This window comes from Drosophila serrata, unplaced genomic scaffold (assembly GCF_035046125.1).
Source record: "Drosophila serrata isolate PLE 108 unplaced genomic scaffold, ASM3504612v1 contig_184, whole genome shotgun sequence".
Classification (NCBI taxonomy): domain Eukaryota; kingdom Metazoa; phylum Arthropoda; class Insecta; order Diptera; family Drosophilidae; genus Drosophila; species Drosophila serrata.
In genome coordinates, this window is record NW_028257082.1 from 1,492,948 (window position 1) to 1,511,455 (window position 18,508).

An 18,508-nucleotide genomic window follows, 5' to 3' on the forward strand; every position below is an offset into this window, starting at 1 on the left:
AAGGAGCATTTTTTTTATATATAGCAGAATTATATAAAATAATTAACGATTAATAGTACAACGACTAATTACGTTTAAAAATACTGAATACCAGATATAGTACAGTCATATGAGCATGTTGGTGTTCGAATTTCACTGTTCCAATTACGAAGTGATAGTTATTGATAGCACACACATTCATACAAACATACATTTCAGTCCCGTTCGCCTACTGTGTTTTTCTTTTAGTAAACAAAAATGGATTTTATCGACGATTTTATTGAGGAATATAAATGCAATCCATGCCTCTGGAAAGCGGACTCTGCCGACTTCAGAAATCGGAGCCGACGGCAGGAGGCGTACATGAAGCTTATAGAAGTAGCCACCAAGCATGGAGAGATGTACAATGTCGAAAGAACAAAGCAAAAGATAAACAATCTTCGGTGTGCATTTCGTCATCAGTTAAGAAAGTACAACGAGGTTAAGAAAAAAGGCGAGAAGTACGAGCCCTACTGCCCGAAGCGGCGCTACTTTGAGTCGCTAATGTTCCTCAAGGACGAGGAGATCCCGGACAAGAAGTGCAAGCGGGAGCAGCAGGCCTGTTCCGAAAGCGCGGCGGCTCAGCTGGCGCTCCCAGAGAACTGCGACGAGTTCTCCGACGCAGAGAGCCTGCCGAAGCCACCGAAGACGGATTCCAGCAACAAGCTATCCCCCAATAACAGTGCGAATGAATTCTGTGCCATCTTTGAGGAGGCCGCCGCCACCACCGCTGACCCCGTCATCAGTATTAAGACAGTCAACGCTAACAACCATGCTGGCGGCGCCACTATCAAGGAGGTAGAGATCGTTGTACCCGCCAACAACAGCAGCAGCAACAGAGTCCTGTCGGCGCGTAGAAAATCACTTCCCGATTCGGTGAAACCCCTTGGAGACAGTGTCGAGCACTGCAAACGCATTGTCGCCCAACCGAGACAAAATCATAATCAGACCCAGAATCAGGAGCAGAACCACATCAGTCGAAAGCGCTCCTCCTCTGTGTCCTCGCAGGTGACAGAGGACAATGATCCGCCACCGGGTAAATTCCGGGCAGACCTATCCACAATCGATGTTGAGCGACTGTTTTCGCTGGCGCTGAAGAGTGCCGACAGCCAGCTGGACGATCACTTCTCAAACTTTGGCAAGGTCATCGCCCACAAGCTGCGAACCATGGACGCCACTCAGGCTATATATGCCGAGAAAATAATAGCCGATGTTCTATATCAGGGGCAGATGAAAATGCTCTCTACACTGAGCATACATCAGTTTTTAGGAGTTGACAATGCCACGGTTTATGTGGAAAGTCACACCAAATGATGGGCCCCGCTAAAGACGTACTTTTAGACTTTATGTAATAATAAGATAAAGATAAAGAACAGATAAAATATACAATTGTATGTATGAGCTATGCCTTCTTTGATTGTGTCTGGTGAAGGAGAGCTTCGTCTGATTTCTACATTTTTTGCTTTTCTAATTTTTAGAGGACGGAAATGGCTATGGAAGTGAAGCTGGAAAATGAAACACTACAAATGATGTCGAAACTAATTTATTATATTCGCTGCATGAGAAGAACATTCAATTGCCATTACTAATTAGGCGCTATCGTACTTTCTTAGGAGCATAGCCCAAACGTCCGGGTATCTGGTTTGCAGGAACGTTGTTAACTTTTGCGCCTTCTGAGCCTGTTGGGGAGAGCAGTTCCTGCATTTTCTGGTTATAACTTCTGGAAGAGCGGCTGTAAACAGATTGTAAACAAATTTCAATTGCATACAAGTCAGAAATTTCGACATATTTCTGACGAAAATTAAATTTTAATTACCTTTCAGTTGTAGTCCCAATTGGTCGCATTCGCTTTTACCCAAAATGCACATAATTTGGCGGCTGACTACGACCTGGTTGTTCAACAGCTTATTTATGTTTCGCTCGTCGGCTTGGACATTTGAGGAAATTAGAATGATTACAAAAATAAAATTAACGACCAAAGAAAGCACTCGGTTTTTATTTAGCAATAGCATCACTCCTTCTTCTGAACGCGCGACTGTATAACTGAAATGTGGAGCAGAAACTGTGTATCCCATGTAGAAGCGTGCATGCGCAAAGGGTAGTAATGATTACACATATGCATGTGGGTAAGGTGCGATAATAATCCCAGCTAAATTCAGAGAGCTATGTCATCTCAAGAGATGCTATTGCTCTCAAGGGTCGTAGGCTTATCGTAGGACTCCTTGAAGATGCTGCTATAGGTACATCTTTATCAATCCACACAACTTATCTTTTGGTCAGGAATTTCCATAAACTCAGAAAACGTTTACAGATTTTGAGATAGATGTAAATATTTTATACATAAACCCGCCCTAAAATCTAAAAAACGTCTTGAAAACACAGCACCTGCTGCTAATTAAAAAAACGTACAAATAAATAGAGCTTTCAATGGTTTTTGCGTTGTGCTTAAAAGTTATGTTTACTAAAACACATTAAGTACTTTTGCAAGGCAGTCAAGACAGAACAGAAGTATTATTCGTACGCTACAATTATATAATAGATAGTATATAGAGTAAGACGACTTAGAAGTACTAAATTATATAGTATTAATATGTATGTAATGTATGTATGTCTTATATACACATTTCCTAAAACTTGAAAGCTTTATTTTAATATATTTTTACATGCAAGTATGAAAATACATTTGACAATATATATAGCGAAATATTATGTTTTTATTAAGTTCTATTGCGATACAATGGGGCTCTTTTTGTCTATGTCAGATATATTCGCGTTGTTCTGCGGCGCCGCCCCGTTCCCAGGGCTGGCTGGAATAGCTCCCGCCCGGTCAATGCTCCACGGGTTCGATCCAGAGATGGGCGAGTCGGCATGACCAAATCCGGTGTGATTATCGTGCTCTACGGCATTGGTTCCATCATATTGCGTGTTCTCTAATCGGGTGATCAGACGCTCGTCTTCCTCGCCGAACTCGCCGCCCATTAGCGTCGGCTCACCGACCACCATCACGTCCTGGGAGGAAAGGGAAAAACTTGGGCCGGAGGGGGATCGCTTCTGGTTCGTTACGGGCGGTGTATTCGAGTTGTTGCCGGCGCCGCCTGAATTGGAGCCCTTTCGTTTGCGCCGCTTGTTGGGCGGCCGTTGCGGGTCCTTCTTGCCGGGCGGAGCTACCATGCGTTGCCACTTCTGGAACAGGGTCGTCTTCAGGCAGTCCCGCGGACTTAAGGCGTACGCCTTGTGCCGCGACATCAGCTCCTGCATCGGCTCGAGTATGACGCACAGTCGAAGATAGTTGAGGGTCGAGTTGGTGATCCCGGCTCTTGTGATGTTCTTCGTGATTTGATCTAGCAGCATCGGATCGGGTGGCAGGGAGGTGCCAATCACGGATCTTGGAATGAGCTCTCGGTGTCCCTTGATGGTCATGTGCCACGACTTGATGCGCATGTAGTCGTCATACATAAACTCCAGAATCAGTCTTGCATCCGCGCAGACCTTGGTGAAGAAGGGCTTGCCATGTTGCGTGATTACCGTGCACTGATCGCAGTCCAGCGTGATGGACGTGTTGTGGAACGACTCCTTAGCGTGCTTCAGCTGGAAATACAGATCGGACACGCCGCCTTCATATATGCTGCGAAAGAAGCGCGGGATGAGCGTGCGGCCAATTGTGTACCGCTTGGGCCCGTCTTCCAAACAGAACAAGATCGTCAGTCGTGCGTCGTCCTCGAAGAACTCCGTGGTGAACGAGTCCCACCAACAGTTGTCGCTCTCCTCGTTCCGCTGCTGCAGCCGCTTGTTCAGCTCGAAGACCCGATGCTCGGTGTGACTGAAGTAGGAATTGTGCCGCCTGAAGCCCTGGTCGATCCGCTCCATTTGCTGTGGCCCGCCCATCATCGGGTGGTTGCCACCGTGGCCGAACGGAGACGCCGGCGGCATTGGGTTGAACTGCCCGCCAACCCCAAAGACCGTGGGTGATGAGAAGTGGCCGGCCTGACCGCTGTTGAACGGTGTGCCGGAACTGGCTGGCCGACTGAACTGACCCAGGCCCGAGGATGGCGAGCCAAAGGGTCCGCCGACCGGACCGTTGAAGTTGCCCGCCGTCGAGGACTGCGGATAGTTACCGGGAATGTTCTGCGCACCAACAGGTCCGGGTGTCGATGAGCCTGAGGGAGCAGGTGACGAGGTATACTGAGGTGTATTCGATCCAGGCTGGTTAGCGTTCTGAAACACTATGGACTGGTTGCCGGCGGGCGAAGACTGGCCGGCAGGTGGATAGGGATTGCCGCCTGAATTGTACGGCAGGCCGCCCTGCGGAAATCCGCTCTGGTTGCTGCTGCCGTCCGGATTGAGGGCCGCCGAGTTGGACGCGGGCAGCATTGATCCGCCCTCGGAAACCGCCTTCCAGCTGCCGTCGTCAATGTTTGCTTGAGAAGTCATCGTATTGCCAGCGTTCAAACCCCTACGATTCATGCCTGTGCTAGATTGTATCGGGCATTCGCATCAGCCTGCAATCCAGAGAGAGAAATGCATTAGATCCCACCTAAGTATTATTTCACGCAGCTCTTCGGCGCGGCGGCGAGCGTTCGGTATATTTATACGCCTGTACGTATGTATGTGTATGCACTTGTCTATATGTCCTAATGCATTTACAAAATATGTGTGTACACACACACACTTTTCGTTGCTCGTTCTCACGTTTGAAGTGGGAAAACGCACGAAAGACCGAAATAATTTCCAATTAAAAACGAACAAGTTAGTTCCGTATACGCACCTTTGCAAAAGGCATACAATATTTTAATTTCTTAAAGCACAAACACATATAAATGTATCTACAATTTAAGAAAACTGATTGGCCTCCACCGATAGTTTTGCCATCGCTTTCCAAATAGCCCACTTCGATAGGTAGGTGGTGGGAAAACGATGAGTTTAACTTACTTGCGGAACGATGGAGACGAAACACGAAACGCATGTTGTTTTTAAAACATAAAATGAGCTTATGTATTAAAAAAATTTAATATTCTAGCCTTAAAGTTTTTAAGTACGGTATTGATACTTAAATTAGTTTTTGGTTTTATTTTACGTATGTGTGAACACTGACTGCCACATTTAAGCAAAGAAAAGCCAATTAATAATACCTTTTTTTAAAATACAAATTAAAATGTATGATACAAATATTTCAACATTCCTAACAAGTTATGATCATTAAAATGTTTTTTTTTTTACTTTTTATAAATAGTATTCCCTTTTTTAGATAAATAATTTGTACCCAAAAAGTTGTAGCTATCGATATCGCCGATGTCGTGAGTAAAAAATCATGTTCCATTTCAGTTTCATTTATTTCATATATTTCTCGCCGCACCCTTGACTTAATAATTTAGTATGTGCCGTATAAATTTGTAATCAAAATATGGTTGTTTAAGACTGTTCAAAATCTGTTAGCTTGTTTGATATTTATATAATAATCACTTTGTTGCACAGCCACCAAGTGTAGTGATGCCAAATTCGTTGACCATTTTCATATCTGTGTAACTGTGTATGTATATTTGCACTTTGTAAACGGCATTTATTTCTCACATTTCTTCGTGTTTGTTTTACTATACAAAGAATTTCCTGATTACATTAATTTCGTTTCTTTGATGTTTTCCGTGTTTTCCTTATTTTGTTCTTAATTCAGTATTTTCGTCTCAGTTTCAAGAACTTCTGATAATCTGCTTCATTATGCAGTTATATATGCACATTCCTCTGTATGCATGTGTGCAGAAATGTGTCTGTTGAAAGCATTTTCGAACCGCAATAGTCGTCTCGATTTAATTCAGTTCTTATTATTTGTTCACAGAGCGAGGCAAAATGTCTACCGAAAGCCTGAATAGCTTAAGCGACATTGACCTACAAAGGAAGCTAATTCAGAACGGTTTTCCCAACACCCCGGTGACCGAGACAACGCGTTCGGTTCTAATTCAGAAGTTGAAAAAGCATCTCAGAGCCGATAAGCTAAGAAAGCGCAGCAACAATTACGTGCTGTACTCCAAGGAGCAATCAGACTCTCCCATCTACCAGTACCCACAACGCCCGACGGGCTATACCAATGGCAATGGCATAGACAACAATAACGATGTTGATCTCAGCAGGAGTCCCTCAGCCTTCAGTCGCAGCTTCGAAGAGTGTGACTCGAGCCCTCTGCATCTGTCAGCTTCCAAGATGTACGCACCGCCGCCGGTAGTAGCCTCGAATTACGACGGAGACTGCTCGCCGTCTCTCAGCCTGGGAGGCATGAACGGCAAATACCGGCAGCAGCCCTGCTCCCTGCCGTACTCCATAGACTCGTCGAATAATTACGGCAAACCGAGCCCCAAGGTGAAGATGTCGGACGGAGGCGTTGTAAACAGACTGCTCAGCTTTCGAGACACCACGATCCAGAGAAAATTCAACACGAAAGTACCATTCACAACGCAGGCATCGAGAGTGCCTCAAAGGACCGAAAGGTTCCCCCGCTTATCCTGGGCGGGCCTCAAAAACTTCTTTAAGAACCCGGACATCCGACCATATGTAATACCACAAGTGCTTATCTTACTCTTTTTAATCTTCCTGACAATAATCACAGTCCTGTATGTGGGAAAGCGGTTTGAACACAGTCCCATTGACAAAACTGTGCTGAAATATACATTATGTAATCCCAATGATTTGCAACTGGTCACAGAGCGAATCACCTGCATAGAAAAGGATGTCCTTACGAGTGCCCTAGACTTGAGTGACCAGATCTTCAAGCAGCTGAACGAGAGAGCCAGGCTTCATCACTGCAAGGACTCCACCCTGTCACCCAATTTGGATGTTAATGAGTTTGTAAGGGATCTGGTCGTCGGCAACCCAACGACCCACCGGGGAACTATACACACTAATATGATGGCCACCAAATACCTTATTGTCGAAAATCCGCAGTGGATGATACAAATGGTTCAGTCCTCGAAGAACGCTGCTCACTTCGAGCTCTCTGAACCCAATTTGCCACTCAAGTGCGTTGTCATGAAAAAAATGACTCGTTTCTTCACGATGATCGGTACGCTTATTCTAGTGGCAGTGGGATGCCTCGTCATCTACTTTGCTGTTTTCCTGTACCGCGTTAAACAGAAGGAAGCCTTGCAGGCAGTTGACCAATTCACAAAGGACATAATTAACGAATTGATTTATCAGAGTTCGCAGAACGAGAGTCCCGAGGTGATCATAAACCAGATGCAGGAGAAGTTTGTGCCAGCTAAGAATCGCTCAAAGCACCTGTCTGCTTGGAACAAGGCGCTCAAGGCTCTGGAGAAAAACGATAGCCGCGTACTGTTCGGTATGGTTAATCGGGACGGCAAGGCGCTACGCACCATGGCCTGGAACAGGAACCTAGACAAGAAGGAATTGGGTGTGGTCAAGAAGTGGCAGAGCCCCGCATTCGACAACTCCAACAAGATAGCAAATCCACCAACGCCCTGCTTAAAGATAAGACACATGTTTGATGCCTCGGAAGTCGATCAGGCTAACCTGAAGCAGTCCATCGTGGAGTCCATCATCGAGAAGGTGGGACCACGCTGCAAGATCTGTGATGTGCAACTGGACACCCAGTCCTGCTGGGTCTACATCCGGTGCGCCACAGAAGAGGACGCCGGTATGATACACAACGAGATCAATGGCTGGTGGTTCGACAAGCGCCTGATTTCGATTAAATTCCTAAGACTTGAACGCTATCTAAGCCGTTTCCCCAAGCCCTCGGCCGAGCCTTTGCTTTACTTTCACCCAGGCGAGATGTCCAGCAACAACACTCACTCATAAAATACACAAAACTCTACACCTAGATACTTAAGTTATTAAATGCGAATTTGTTTTTACATGTACAGAAGGCGTTCTCATTCCTGCGGTTAATTGATTTCTTTTTATTTTGGCTAATTATCAACTAGTTTTAAAACGTAACAAGTCAAGCTACTTTGCAAGGGAGTTCGAAGACAGGGCTCCACTCTCGCCCGTTTCCAAGTGCTTGATGAGGCGGTAAAGAGCAGCAGCTTCCTTTATCTTGCTAAACCCAACGCAGAAGGCTTCAATTTCAATGAATAATTCCTAGAGAATATAGAATTTAGTTACTAATTAGTAGTAAGTGGGTAGGCTTGACTTCGTACCTTAACGTTCACAATCTTATTTCGAATTAATGACTGAAGAAATACGCAAACAAGCCGCACAAGGCGGGATTGCATGTACTTATCCTTAACTGTTTCGCATGTGGAGATGCAATTGCTAATGTACAAATGAATGAACTCCGTGGGCAAGGGACCCGACGTAGTTAGTCTAAAGCAAAGAAATATATATATATGTATAATAGTATATACGTTATGTGGGGCCTTGCGAGCTCTGTTTAAATCCTACCGGTTGACAACTTCCATGGAGTGCAGTGTGATATCCATGTTAACCAATATATTAAAATACTCGGTTATGTCGGTGGTCATCATCAGTCTTAATAGAATTTCAATGGAAATCAGAGGATTGTTTTCAACAAGAAGAGGTAGCTGAAAAGGTTAAGAATAGTAAGTCATTTCTATTTGACACCGTGCAGGCACAACTTACTTTGGCCGGGGTCAATCCATATTGACGAGTAATGTCCGTGTTCTGCTTCAGCAGATCATCAAACAGGATGTGTTGATCCTGGAGGCTGAGTGGCTGGAGAAAGGCTTGCTCGATGAGGTGCTTGGTGTTCGGTGTCACATAGTTCGATTTGTCGTACAATATCTCGAGTTTCTCGCTGTTGGACTGATTAATCCAAAGCAGCTCGTCTTCGAAATCCATTAAAGGCGGAGCGATGGAGAGAAACATGTTGGCTTGCTATTTTTAATTTAGAGTTAATGCCGCAACTTTTCATATGATTTCCTTTTTTCTTTTTGTTTTAAAAATTTATGTTTATGAAAATGTTTTTTTTAAGAATTATTTTTTTTAGTGTGACCCTAGTGGCAAAGCCAAAAAAAGTCAAGAGGAACATATCAGTTGTAAAACAACAAAATTAAATTATTTAACTTTTTTTATACAATTTGTAAGTATTGTAACTTAACTGTTGTTTCTAATAAACTTTAAATTAATAGACTCAATTGGTAGCTTCAAAATTACAGATAAAATAAATCGTTTCACGCTCCATATTGTTTCAAATTCAACGTTTTTTCTTGAGCCAAATGGCCTTTGCAATCTGGTCACATTTCGGTGGATTCGTGGTAATCCTCAAAATAAAAATAAAATGGACCGCGGTAAAGGCAGCGGCGGATCGAATAGATCTCAGAAAAAGGTGCCTTTGGGCGGAGAACTCTTCGCCCTTGGCACCAAAAGCGTTCGGGATGACTCCAAGTCCAAGATCATGCCCATCAAGTCAATATCATCGGACAGAAAGCGAGAGGCCACTTCCTCGCTGGCCAGCTCAAGCAAACGAGCCCGGGTGAGCCTTAAGGAACCGGCAGGCACCACGGATATATCCTCCGGCAGCAGCCAGTGCGAGTCCTGGGAGCAGTTCGCAATAGACTGCGAACTGGACAACATTATCGAAGCGATATTCACGGCCCTGGAGCAGAACGACAGCGAGACGGTGGGCCGGCTGGTCTGTGGCGTTATAAAACAGACAACAAGTAGCTCCTCCCGCTCCAAAGTGGATAATATCGCTTCTCTGGCACTGATCTACGTTGCCAAGCTCCAGCCAAACATTTTCAGCACAGATATAGTGGCCTGCGCGCTGTTATCCTTTCTGCGACGGGAAGCGAATGTGAAGATGCGCTTTAACACCAATCTTCACATTTTGTTTGCCAACCTGCTGGCCCGAGGCTTCTTGGACGTATCCCAGTGGCCAGAGATAATGCTGCGCACGTATATAGACGACGCTGTAAACGAGAGATACTGGGCGGACAACGAGCTGTGCGCTCCGTTGGTTAAAAATATATGTGCTGCTTTTAAAACCCGGACTCCCCACATCAGTCTTTTGCGCTGGGACGTGAGCACAACGGCCATTTCCTCGGGTGGTGGCGGTCCTGGGCACAGAGACAGCAGCAGCGTCATTGTGGACGACGATTCCGGGGACAATTCGACGCAGAGCCTGGACGCCAGTCCCTTGAACGCCGAGTCCGAGCCCATTTCAGACGCGATGTGCACAATCAAGTCAAGATTCAGCGATGCGGTGGTGCAAAAGCACGTAAGCGATGCAATTCGTGATCAGCTGAATAAGCGCCAGCAGCAGGATAACTACACGCGGAACTTCCTTAAGTTCCTCTGCAGCACGGCCGGTATCGCGGAGGTGCGATGCCTGAGCATCTCCCGCCTGGAGCTGTGGATACACAACGGTAAGCTGGTCAAGTTCGCCCAGCAGCTGCTCTCGTACATCTGCTTTAACATCAAGGGAAGGAACACCCAGGACAACGAGGTGCTGTTGGTGCTGGTCAAGATGAGACTCAAAACGAAACCGCTTATCAACCACTACATGTCTTGCCTTAAGGAGATGATATACCTACAGCCTGATATCCTGAGCACAGTGATGAAGCTCGTAGTTCAAAATGAACTATCCAACACGCGGAATCCGAACAACATGGGGATGCTGGGTGAGTTTATCTACAAAAGTCTTAAATTCAGATTTCGAAATTGATCACATAATACCTCTTACCTACAGCGACAATGTTTCAAACATCCTCCGATCAATCGGCGGCCAATCTGGCCGAGATCTACCAGGAGTTTCTGCTGCAACGCGACGACTGCTTGCGGACGTTGCGTGTCTTCTTGCGGGAACTTGTGCGAATGCTGCGATTCGACGTGAATTTGGTCAAGTTTTGCAAAACCTTTCTGAGCGAGCGAGAGGATTTGACCGTGCAAATAGAACAGTTCGAGTTCAAAGAGCGCATTTTCCACTCCACGGTAGATATTGTTTGCCTGTGCATGTTTCTGTCGGCCACTCCGCAGGCGCGTGAGGCCAGTCTGTCGCTGAAAACTAACCGGGACACGAAAAACAACCAAGCGCTTCTAAAGCTTTACAATCAAATGTCCCAGATCCAGCTCGACACGGTATCCTGGATGTACGAAACGGTGCCAACCATATTTAAGATTGCGGCAGCTGAGTATCACCAGGCGCTGCACAAACTGCTGCTCCTGGACAGTCCGGAGCAGTATTCGCGCTGCGATCAGTGGCCCTCGGAGCCGGAGCGTGGTGCCATATTGAGGATCATCTCCGAAACACCGATTCACGAGGAGACCCTTCTGCGCATCATACTGATTGGCATTACCAAGGATATTCCCTTCTCGATAGCCAACACCTTCGATGTCCTGTTGCTCGTTATTAAGCGTGTCTCTGGGATGAAGGCTACCAATATACCGGCGGTGCAGGCCAACAAATTCGACATTATTGACTTCCTGTTCAGTATGTCCGAGTACCATCATCCCGAGAACATTCGGCTACCGTCGGACTATGAGCCACCGAAGCTGGCCATTATTGCCTTCTACTGGAAGGCTTGGCTGATTCTGCTTATGATATCGGCGCATAATCCCTCGACCTTCGGCGCCTTTTGCTGGGACCACTATCCCACGATGAAGATGCTAATGGAAATATGCATAACCAATCAGTTTAACAATTCGGCGGCCAACAAGGATGAGCTGCAGATAATCACAGTGGAAAGGGACCATATTCTACAGTTTGAAACCTATTTGGCCGCTCAAACATCGCCCCATGCCGTGATCACCGAGGAGACAGCTATCTTGATTACCCAGCTGATGCTGATGGATCCCATGGGAACGCCGCGTAAGGTGCCCTCGATGGTGTTAGATCAACTGAAGTTCCTCAATCAGACTTACAAGCTGGGTCATTTGTTCTGTCGCTGCCGCAAGCCGGACTTGCTGCTGGATATAATCCAGAGGCAGGGCACCACGCAGTCCATGCCCTGGCTATCGGACCTGGTGCAAAACAGCGAGGGCGACTTCAGCCACCTTCCAGTGCAGTGTCTGTGCGAGTTCTTGCTCTTCAACGCCCATATCATCAACGAGGAAAATAGCCGCGATGCTGAGCTGGTCAACTTTTTGCGGAACTTGATATTTGATGCGAACCTGAGTCATCCCATCGTCTGCGAACTGTTGGATTACATATTCCGTAGGCTGTCGTCTACGGTAAAACAGTCGCGGGTGGCTGCTCTCTCGGGACTAAAGATTATCTTCAAGCAAAACTCTGGGGACTTTGAGAACGAATGGCTGTTGAAGTCCATCCAGCAGATCCCTCACTTCTTTGAGGTGAAGCCCTTCATCATACCTCAGCTGCGCGCTGCCTGCCAAGTGGAGAACTGTCCAGAGCTTATAATGGCGTACATCCAATTTATAACGGCTCACACTCTAAACGATCCGGTGAACGAGATGCTGGACCATGTGATCGACATGGCTCAGTTGATCGTGGAGCGCAGCACAATGTTCCAGCATATTATCATTTCCCAGGAGGACTACGACTATGTTCCCGACGAGAACCGCATCCAGACCCTCAAGTGCCTATTCGTGATGTTCAACAATTACATCATCAAGCTGCGGGAGTACCATGAGCCATACGAGTGGACCGAGTACCCGGATCTGTTGATGGTCCAATTCGACGATGGCGTCCAGCTGCCCCTGCACATAAACATCATTCACGCGTTCATTATACTACTCACCTACTCAAACAGCAATATGCCGGAATCGATACCAATTTTGGACTACTGGTTCCCGCCGGGACGACCGGCGCCCGTGGCCTTCCTGCCCAGCATGCCCCAGGAGCAGGTGCAGCTGCTGCCCGACTGGCTGAAGCTCAAGATGATTCGTTCGTCAGTGGACAGGCTAATTGAGGCAGCTTTAAACGATCTGACGCCCGATCAGATCGTGCTGTTTGTTCAGAACTTTGGCACCCCGGTCAACTCGATGTCCAAACTGCTGGCAATGCTGGATACCGCAGTGCTGGAGCAGTTCGATCTAGTGAAAAATGCCATCCTGAACAAGGCGTATTTGGCACAGCTAATTGAGATTCAGCAGGCTCGAGGCGCGAAGAACGGGCACTACACTGTCCAGGCTCTAGATCTTCATTCGCACTCGCAGACCGTACCGGATCTGCCCAAGATCAATGTGGTGATCCAAGAGACAGTGGAAATAGGAGATTACAATCCATTGGAGTCTGGCTATTGTTCTACCGACCGCTTGGCCACCCAGGAAGTGGCACAAACCATACTTACACAACCAGATCAGTTAACCATTGGGCAAAGTGCTGGCCGATCCTTAATCCAGAGGTTGTTGGATGTACTGGTGGTGACTCCCACGAGCAGCAATCGAAATGAACTTGTGGCGGCAATAACCGAGGTGATAGCTTCAGGATGCGATAACAGACCCATCATAATGAGCCGAAATGTCTGCACCTTGCTGAGAACCTTCTTCAGCTGCGTGCTTCACAGCGACAACTACCACATCCTCGAGAACACACTACAGAAGAACTTCAGCATCTTTAAGAACTCCTCCAGCCCGGCGCTGCGGCAAACGGAGCTATACCACCAGAGTGTGATGTTCATGCTGCGCAATTCTCGAGAGACCTACGTGCAGCAGTTCAAGGCGAATAACGCCCTGATGGCGAGGAAGAGTATCGTTCGGGGTATTATCGACAGCTTTGATGACACCAAGGACTGCAAAGTTATCGCAAAATCAAAGAGCGATCAGCTCTTTTACAACGGACTCTTCATCGACTGGCTGTCGGAGGTAGACCCCGAAATTGTGTCCACTCAGCTGATGAAGGAACACTTTCTGTTCTCCAAGTCCTGCAGCGAGTTTCGCTTCTACCTGCTGTCTCTAATCAATCACCAGACCAATTGGGATACCATCGAGAGGATTGCCGAGTATTTGTTTAGAAACTTCCACGCGGACTACGACTATGCCACCGTTCTCAACTACTTCGAGGCATTGACAACCAATCCGAAAATGTGGAAGGGCCGTGAGAAGTACATGTCAAAGAACGTGCGACCCGATGCGTTCTTCCTCCTTAAGACCACAGAGCTGGAACCCTTTGCACATTTCATCCTGCACGAAGGCCTCACCGAAATCAAGGTGGACAGCAAGAACTATGACTTCAAGCTTTGCTCCCGCATGAATTTGCTGTTTAAGCTGACGGAGAAGCGAAAAGAACTTATGGTCAGAGTAATGGAGCATGTGGAGGAGAGTTCAGTGTCTGACTATCTGAAGCAGCAGGTCCTGCAGCAGATGTATATCATGTATCCGCGAATCAAGTTCCTCAGACCGAGTAAGATTGGCGAACAATCGTACAAGCTGCAGAACTTGAAAGGATGCCAGGCTGACAAGGTTTTCAACAATCTGATCACCTGTCTGGGCAGTCTGGTGGGCAAGAAGGACTTCGAGACCCTGTCGACGGACACGGAATTGCTCCTGCGCAAGCTGGCAGCCTCTCATCCGCTACTCTTCATGCGCCAACTAAGCGTTCTCTCGTCGATTATGCAGGGACGGGCACAAATGAGCATGAAAGCTCTGCGGGAGGAGCACCACTTTCATCGGTTCGTGCAGATCCTGCGAACCCTGGAGCTTCTGCAGCCAACGATCTTCGAAGACACGTACAAGCACGAAATTCAGAACACATTGTCGTGCTACTTCAACTTTTTCAAGCACCACAGCTCTGTGAAGGAAGCCTACCAGATGCTGAACAAGTTCGTCCAAATGCTGCAGGCGTACATCAACTGCAACCCGTCGAGCGCCCTACTTTTTATCGAGCAGTATGTGGGAATCCTTATGGAGTTGGCTGATAAGTACACTTCGCTGGGCAAGCTGCAGGTCCTGGTCCAGGCAGTTGCCCTGCTGCAGCACAAGGCCAGCTCTGCCTCGGAGTTGGACGACGAGGAGGTGGCGAAGAACGAATACGAACTGGACGAACAGTCTTCAACACCCAGCAGCAAGCCCGTTGTGGTGATCGATGAGCCCATGGACCCCCCGCCGGTTCCCCTAGACACTCCTATGGGCGGCAGCCGGGGATCTTCATCCGTTCTCACCCTGAGCTCGTACAGCAGATCGAACTTCACCGACATATCCCCGCACTTCCTTGATCTGATCAAGATCATAAAGTTGTCGAATACCGAAGATGTGGTTCTGGGTCCCATGCAGGAGCTGGAGTGCCTCACGTCCAAGCGATTTGTGTTTATTAACGAGTTGTTTGAGCGCCTGCTCAACCTGATATTTTCGCCAAGTGCCCAAATCAGGTCCATCGCTTTTATCATCCTGATCAGGCATCTGAAACACAATCCCGGCAACTCGGACATCAACTTGTGCACCTTAAATGCATACATACAGTGTCTGCGGGACGAGAATTCCTCGGTGGCGGCGACGGCCATCGATAACCTGCCCGAGATGTCGGTGCTGCTGCAGGAACACGCAATAGACATCCTGTCGGTGGCCTTTTCGCTGGGGCTAAAGTCGTGCCTAAATACTGGCCACCAAATACGGAAGGTCCTTCAAACGCTAGTGATCCAGCATGGCTATTAGGTGATCAGTTTGTATTAGTTTTTTTCAATATGTTTATAGTGTAAGCAGTAAAATGATAAATTTTTTCTTATATCAATACTTAAATTCGAGTTTGAATCAAGTTAAATATTTCATTTTCTTTATTTCTACTGAAAATACAAATTATGTAGAAAATTCTCATACAAATTGGCGATCTCAACAGGATACGTTGGGTGTGTTGGTTTCATCGCTGTTTCATGCATGCCTTGTTGTTGTTTGTTAAATGCAATGCACAGTGCTCCTGCTCCTTGTACAGTGTTTATTGGCGGTCAGTGGCCCGAAGCTTCTCCTCAACGGCTTCACGGGAGGCTTCGGACAGATCAGTGGCTTGTATGTACTTTTGCACGCCAACCAGCGACTTCTTCAGAGCATCGAACGAGCTGGAGTACAACATCTTCTTCTTGACCTGTCAAAAGCAATAAGTCGGTTAATTTTCTACCATTATCAAGTAGGAAAATATGCACATACCTTGGCAGTATCGGGACACCACGACATAAGGAACAGCTTTTGCTTCTTTGAACTCTCAGATGTGCCTTGACATTGGTGCATGTATTCAAAATCGAACAAGCCATATCTGTGGGTAATAAAATTAAAATTCAGTGGCAATTAATATGTGTAGCAACGGTTTTTGGAGCACTCAACACTTACCGGCATTCGCCAGGTCCGCATTTCTGAATGTCCTCTAGAAACTGATCGTATTCGGCGTTGCGATCGGCCACAGTCTCAACATCGATTTGCTTCTCATCGCGAATGAAGAAAATGACATAGCGATGTTTTTTGTCCTTCTTTATTTCCTCGTATGTAGTCTTGCAGACATCGGACACAGTAACTCCAGAAGCCTGTAACATTATATTAAGTCAAATTAAGTATATATGTACTTTAGAAAAGTTCCAATTTACACATAATCATATATTTTGAAATTCGCAAAGGCGCGCAAAATTGTCGCCGGTAAATGTACATCACTAACGTCAAAATGCTGAGCGCGGTGGCGCATATGTACGTACATACATACATACATAAGCATGTAGTTGTGTGCGGGCTAACTGCCGACATAACTGCCCACTCTCTGCCTTTCAGCTGTCACAGTATAGCCATCCCTTTTCCGCCTGGCAAAAATTATATTTCTTTCATTGCCGGCAATAACAAACAAAAAGGTAAATAATTTTCTATTTCTGCCCATTATTGTTACATGCCGTTTGTTTGTAACCGGCACACAATATGTATATTTGCTTATGTATTCGCACCTAAAGGGGAACAGGAGGGGAGCTGTGGGCGTGGCACCATTTACAGCTCAACCGGCGCACAAAGAGTTCAAGGGTAAGTTCACAAGTGCCGGCAAGTTTAAGGGTGAGTGCAAGCCAAAGAAGCGGAAGAAAAGCAATAGGCCGTTTTGATTATGCACTTTTCTCTATTGCCTGGCAGACGCACACTCGCGTGTGGGCTAAACGGAAGAAAATGCACGATTTTTCCCCCCAATAATATTCGGAAAATGCCGACAAAATCATACATACAGACGACGACCGACCGTCTGTCACACACATACACATACGCACAGCAGCAAATCCAAGCATACACACGCAGCCAGTCGACGGCGGCAAGCAGCAAGGAAACGATCACACTCCACACCTTAAATATGTATGTCTGCAGATGCATATATGTATGGATAAATACATATTTCTGGATGGTAATATATTTTTACATACACACATTTGTGTCTGCCAGAACATAAGCCTTGCCCCGCAGATACATACATCTGCACATATTTATAGCCATCGAAAAAAAGCGGTATACCCACACACACTCATGGGTGTAAAAATATAATCATCAAATATATGTATACATATGTGTGAGCATTTCTCTTTCCAACTTTTCAATTTTTAATCGCCATGCTCAAAGAAGGCCGCAGTCAATTTTTCTCCAGCTGCCACTTCGATCATTCTTCTGCGCTGACTTTTTGCAATTTAACAGTTATGAGTGAGCGGGGTCCGCTATGAGTATGAAAACACTTCAATAAATGAGTAATATCCGTTCCTACCAATGACTAATTTGGTTTATACGTACACGCACACATTCATACCCATCTATATGCCCGAATATGGCCAACGTACATATACGCAAAAAAAAAGTTGAATTATATGTATGATTGGTATATATACATACACTTATCTAAATGTGTATATATACAGATTTCAAAGGAGATGCTTATATGATTCATCGAATCCAAGACACTTATTCGCACTCTTGCGGTATCTCTGCAAATTAGCCACCAATTCGCTTCAACTATCTCTTTTACTTAGTAAATCTAACAAGAAGTTCAAAGCATACGTACCATTTTGCCTGTAGTTTTTTCACAATCTTCGAATTATTACCAAGTATATATTACAAATACTGTTTAGCCTTCCGCCTTCTTTCACGAACAACCGGACGAATCAATTTGGTCGATTATTTCGCCACTGCACTGCAAAATATCGTGCTTCGTGACACTTCACCATGATTGTTTCTTTTTTTGGAACGGTGGCAGTGAAACACACGAACTCTGATTTAATTACAGATTTTACGAATTTATTTCGAAGTAGTACTAAATATTATTTACACATTTATTTTTTTAATGCCGTTACGAATTATGATTTATTCAGATACTGTTACCTATCCATTTTTTACGAAACCACTTGAAAAACATTTTTATAAAAACCTTTAAGTCCTGCCTTATATAATATATTTTATGCTACAATTTATTTTTAGACTATAAACCTTGTACTTTTTGCATTAATGTAGTTTAATTTAATGGCCTTTATTTTTTTTGGTTAAATTCGGAACTTTTTAAAATGTAACTAAAATATTCAGCATTTTTTAAATTGACAAACAGTTGATTTTTTTTATATCCACATTAATGTAAGATTTGCATATTTTATAACTCACAGCCCTCAAAATAGATCAGCAAAACCAACTGTATTGCAAA

The 18,508-nt window shown here is 45.7% G+C and overlaps 7 protein-coding genes across 12 annotated transcripts; 3 read left to right on the top strand and 4 right to left on the bottom strand.

Moving 5' to 3' along the window:
* The first annotated feature begins 135 nt into the window (after positions 1-135).
* On the top strand, positions 136-2,063 carry LOC110191658 (uncharacterized). Its single transcript, XM_086827883.1, has 2 exons — positions 136-1,409; positions 1,497-2,063. Exon 1 carries the CDS (start codon positions 238-240, stop codon positions 1,330-1,332), a length of 1,095 nt encoding a protein of 364 aa, XP_086684009.1. The 5' UTR covers positions 136-237; the 3' UTR covers positions 1,333-1,409; positions 1,497-2,063.
* LOC110191661 (uncharacterized) lies at positions 1,546-2,441 on the bottom strand. Its single transcript, XM_020962559.2, has 2 exons — positions 1,835-2,441; positions 1,546-1,750 (listed from the first exon to the last, which is right to left on the bottom strand). The coding sequence occupies exons 1-2, from the start codon at positions 2,091-2,093 to the stop codon at positions 1,608-1,610; spliced, it is 402 nt and encodes a 133-aa protein (XP_020818218.2). The 5' UTR covers positions 2,094-2,441; the 3' UTR covers positions 1,546-1,607.
* An 8-nt stretch (positions 2,442-2,449) lies between these two features.
* Positions 2,450-5,318, bottom strand: Chi (LIM domain-binding protein 2 Chi). 2 transcript variants are annotated; one of them, XM_086827882.1, is made up of 2 exons: positions 5,148-5,318; positions 2,450-4,517 (listed from the first exon to the last, which is right to left on the bottom strand). In XM_086827882.1, exon 2 carries the CDS (start codon positions 4,480-4,482, stop codon positions 2,743-2,745), a length of 1,740 nt encoding a protein of 579 aa, XP_086684008.1. In that variant the 5' UTR covers positions 4,483-4,517; positions 5,148-5,318; the 3' UTR covers positions 2,450-2,742. The 2 variants fall into 2 exon arrangements, with proteins under 2 accessions (XP_086684008.1, XP_020818220.1); XM_020962561.2 differs by lacking the exon at positions 5,148-5,318 and adding an exon at positions 4,784-4,934.
* Positions 5,319-5,326: 8 nt separating this feature from the next.
* On the top strand, positions 5,327-7,883 carry MAN1 (LEM domain-containing inner nuclear membrane protein MAN1). 4 transcript variants are annotated; one of them, XM_086827887.1, is made up of 3 exons: positions 5,346-5,545; positions 5,687-5,778; positions 5,849-7,883. In XM_086827887.1, the coding sequence occupies exon 3, from the start codon at positions 5,860-5,862 to the stop codon at positions 7,819-7,821; it is 1,962 nt and encodes a 653-aa protein (XP_086684013.1). In that variant the 5' UTR covers positions 5,346-5,545; positions 5,687-5,778; positions 5,849-5,859; the 3' UTR covers positions 7,822-7,883. The 4 variants fall into 4 exon arrangements, with proteins under 4 accessions (XP_020818224.2, XP_020818223.2, XP_086684013.1 ...); XM_086827886.1 differs by having other exon boundaries at positions 5,701-5,778; XM_020962565.2 differs by lacking the exon at positions 5,687-5,778 and having other exon boundaries at positions 5,327-5,389.
* A 15-nt stretch (positions 7,884-7,898) lies between these two features.
* Not11 (CCR4-NOT transcription complex subunit 11) lies at positions 7,899-9,171 on the bottom strand. The gene is made up of 4 exons (XM_020962568.2): positions 8,605-9,171; positions 8,407-8,546; positions 8,163-8,328; positions 7,899-8,103 (listed from the first exon to the last, which is right to left on the bottom strand). Exons 1-4 carry the CDS (start codon positions 8,848-8,850, stop codon positions 7,969-7,971), a joined length of 687 nt encoding a protein of 228 aa, XP_020818227.1. The 5' UTR covers positions 8,851-9,171; the 3' UTR covers positions 7,899-7,968.
* Positions 9,133-15,615, top strand: IntS1 (integrator complex subunit 1). Of its 2 annotated transcripts, XM_086827885.1 has the most exons (3): positions 10,216-10,349; positions 10,406-10,604; positions 10,673-15,615. In XM_086827885.1, exons 2-3 carry the CDS (start codon positions 10,451-10,453, stop codon positions 15,529-15,531), a joined length of 5,013 nt encoding a protein of 1,670 aa, XP_086684011.1. In that variant the 5' UTR covers positions 10,216-10,349; positions 10,406-10,450; the 3' UTR covers positions 15,532-15,615. The 2 variants fall into 2 exon arrangements, with proteins under 2 accessions (XP_020818221.2, XP_086684011.1); XM_020962562.2 differs by having other exon boundaries at positions 9,133-10,604.
* A 12-nt stretch (positions 15,616-15,627) lies between these two features.
* On the bottom strand, positions 15,628-17,980 carry tsr (Cofilin/actin-depolymerizing factor homolog tsr). The gene is made up of 4 exons (XM_020962569.2): positions 17,879-17,980; positions 16,198-16,388; positions 16,018-16,123; positions 15,628-15,955 (listed from the first exon to the last, which is right to left on the bottom strand). The coding sequence occupies exons 1-4, from the start codon at positions 17,879-17,881 to the stop codon at positions 15,809-15,811; spliced, it is 447 nt and encodes a 148-aa protein (XP_020818228.1). The 5' UTR covers positions 17,882-17,980; the 3' UTR covers positions 15,628-15,808.
* Between the last annotated feature and the right edge of the window lie 528 nt (positions 17,981-18,508).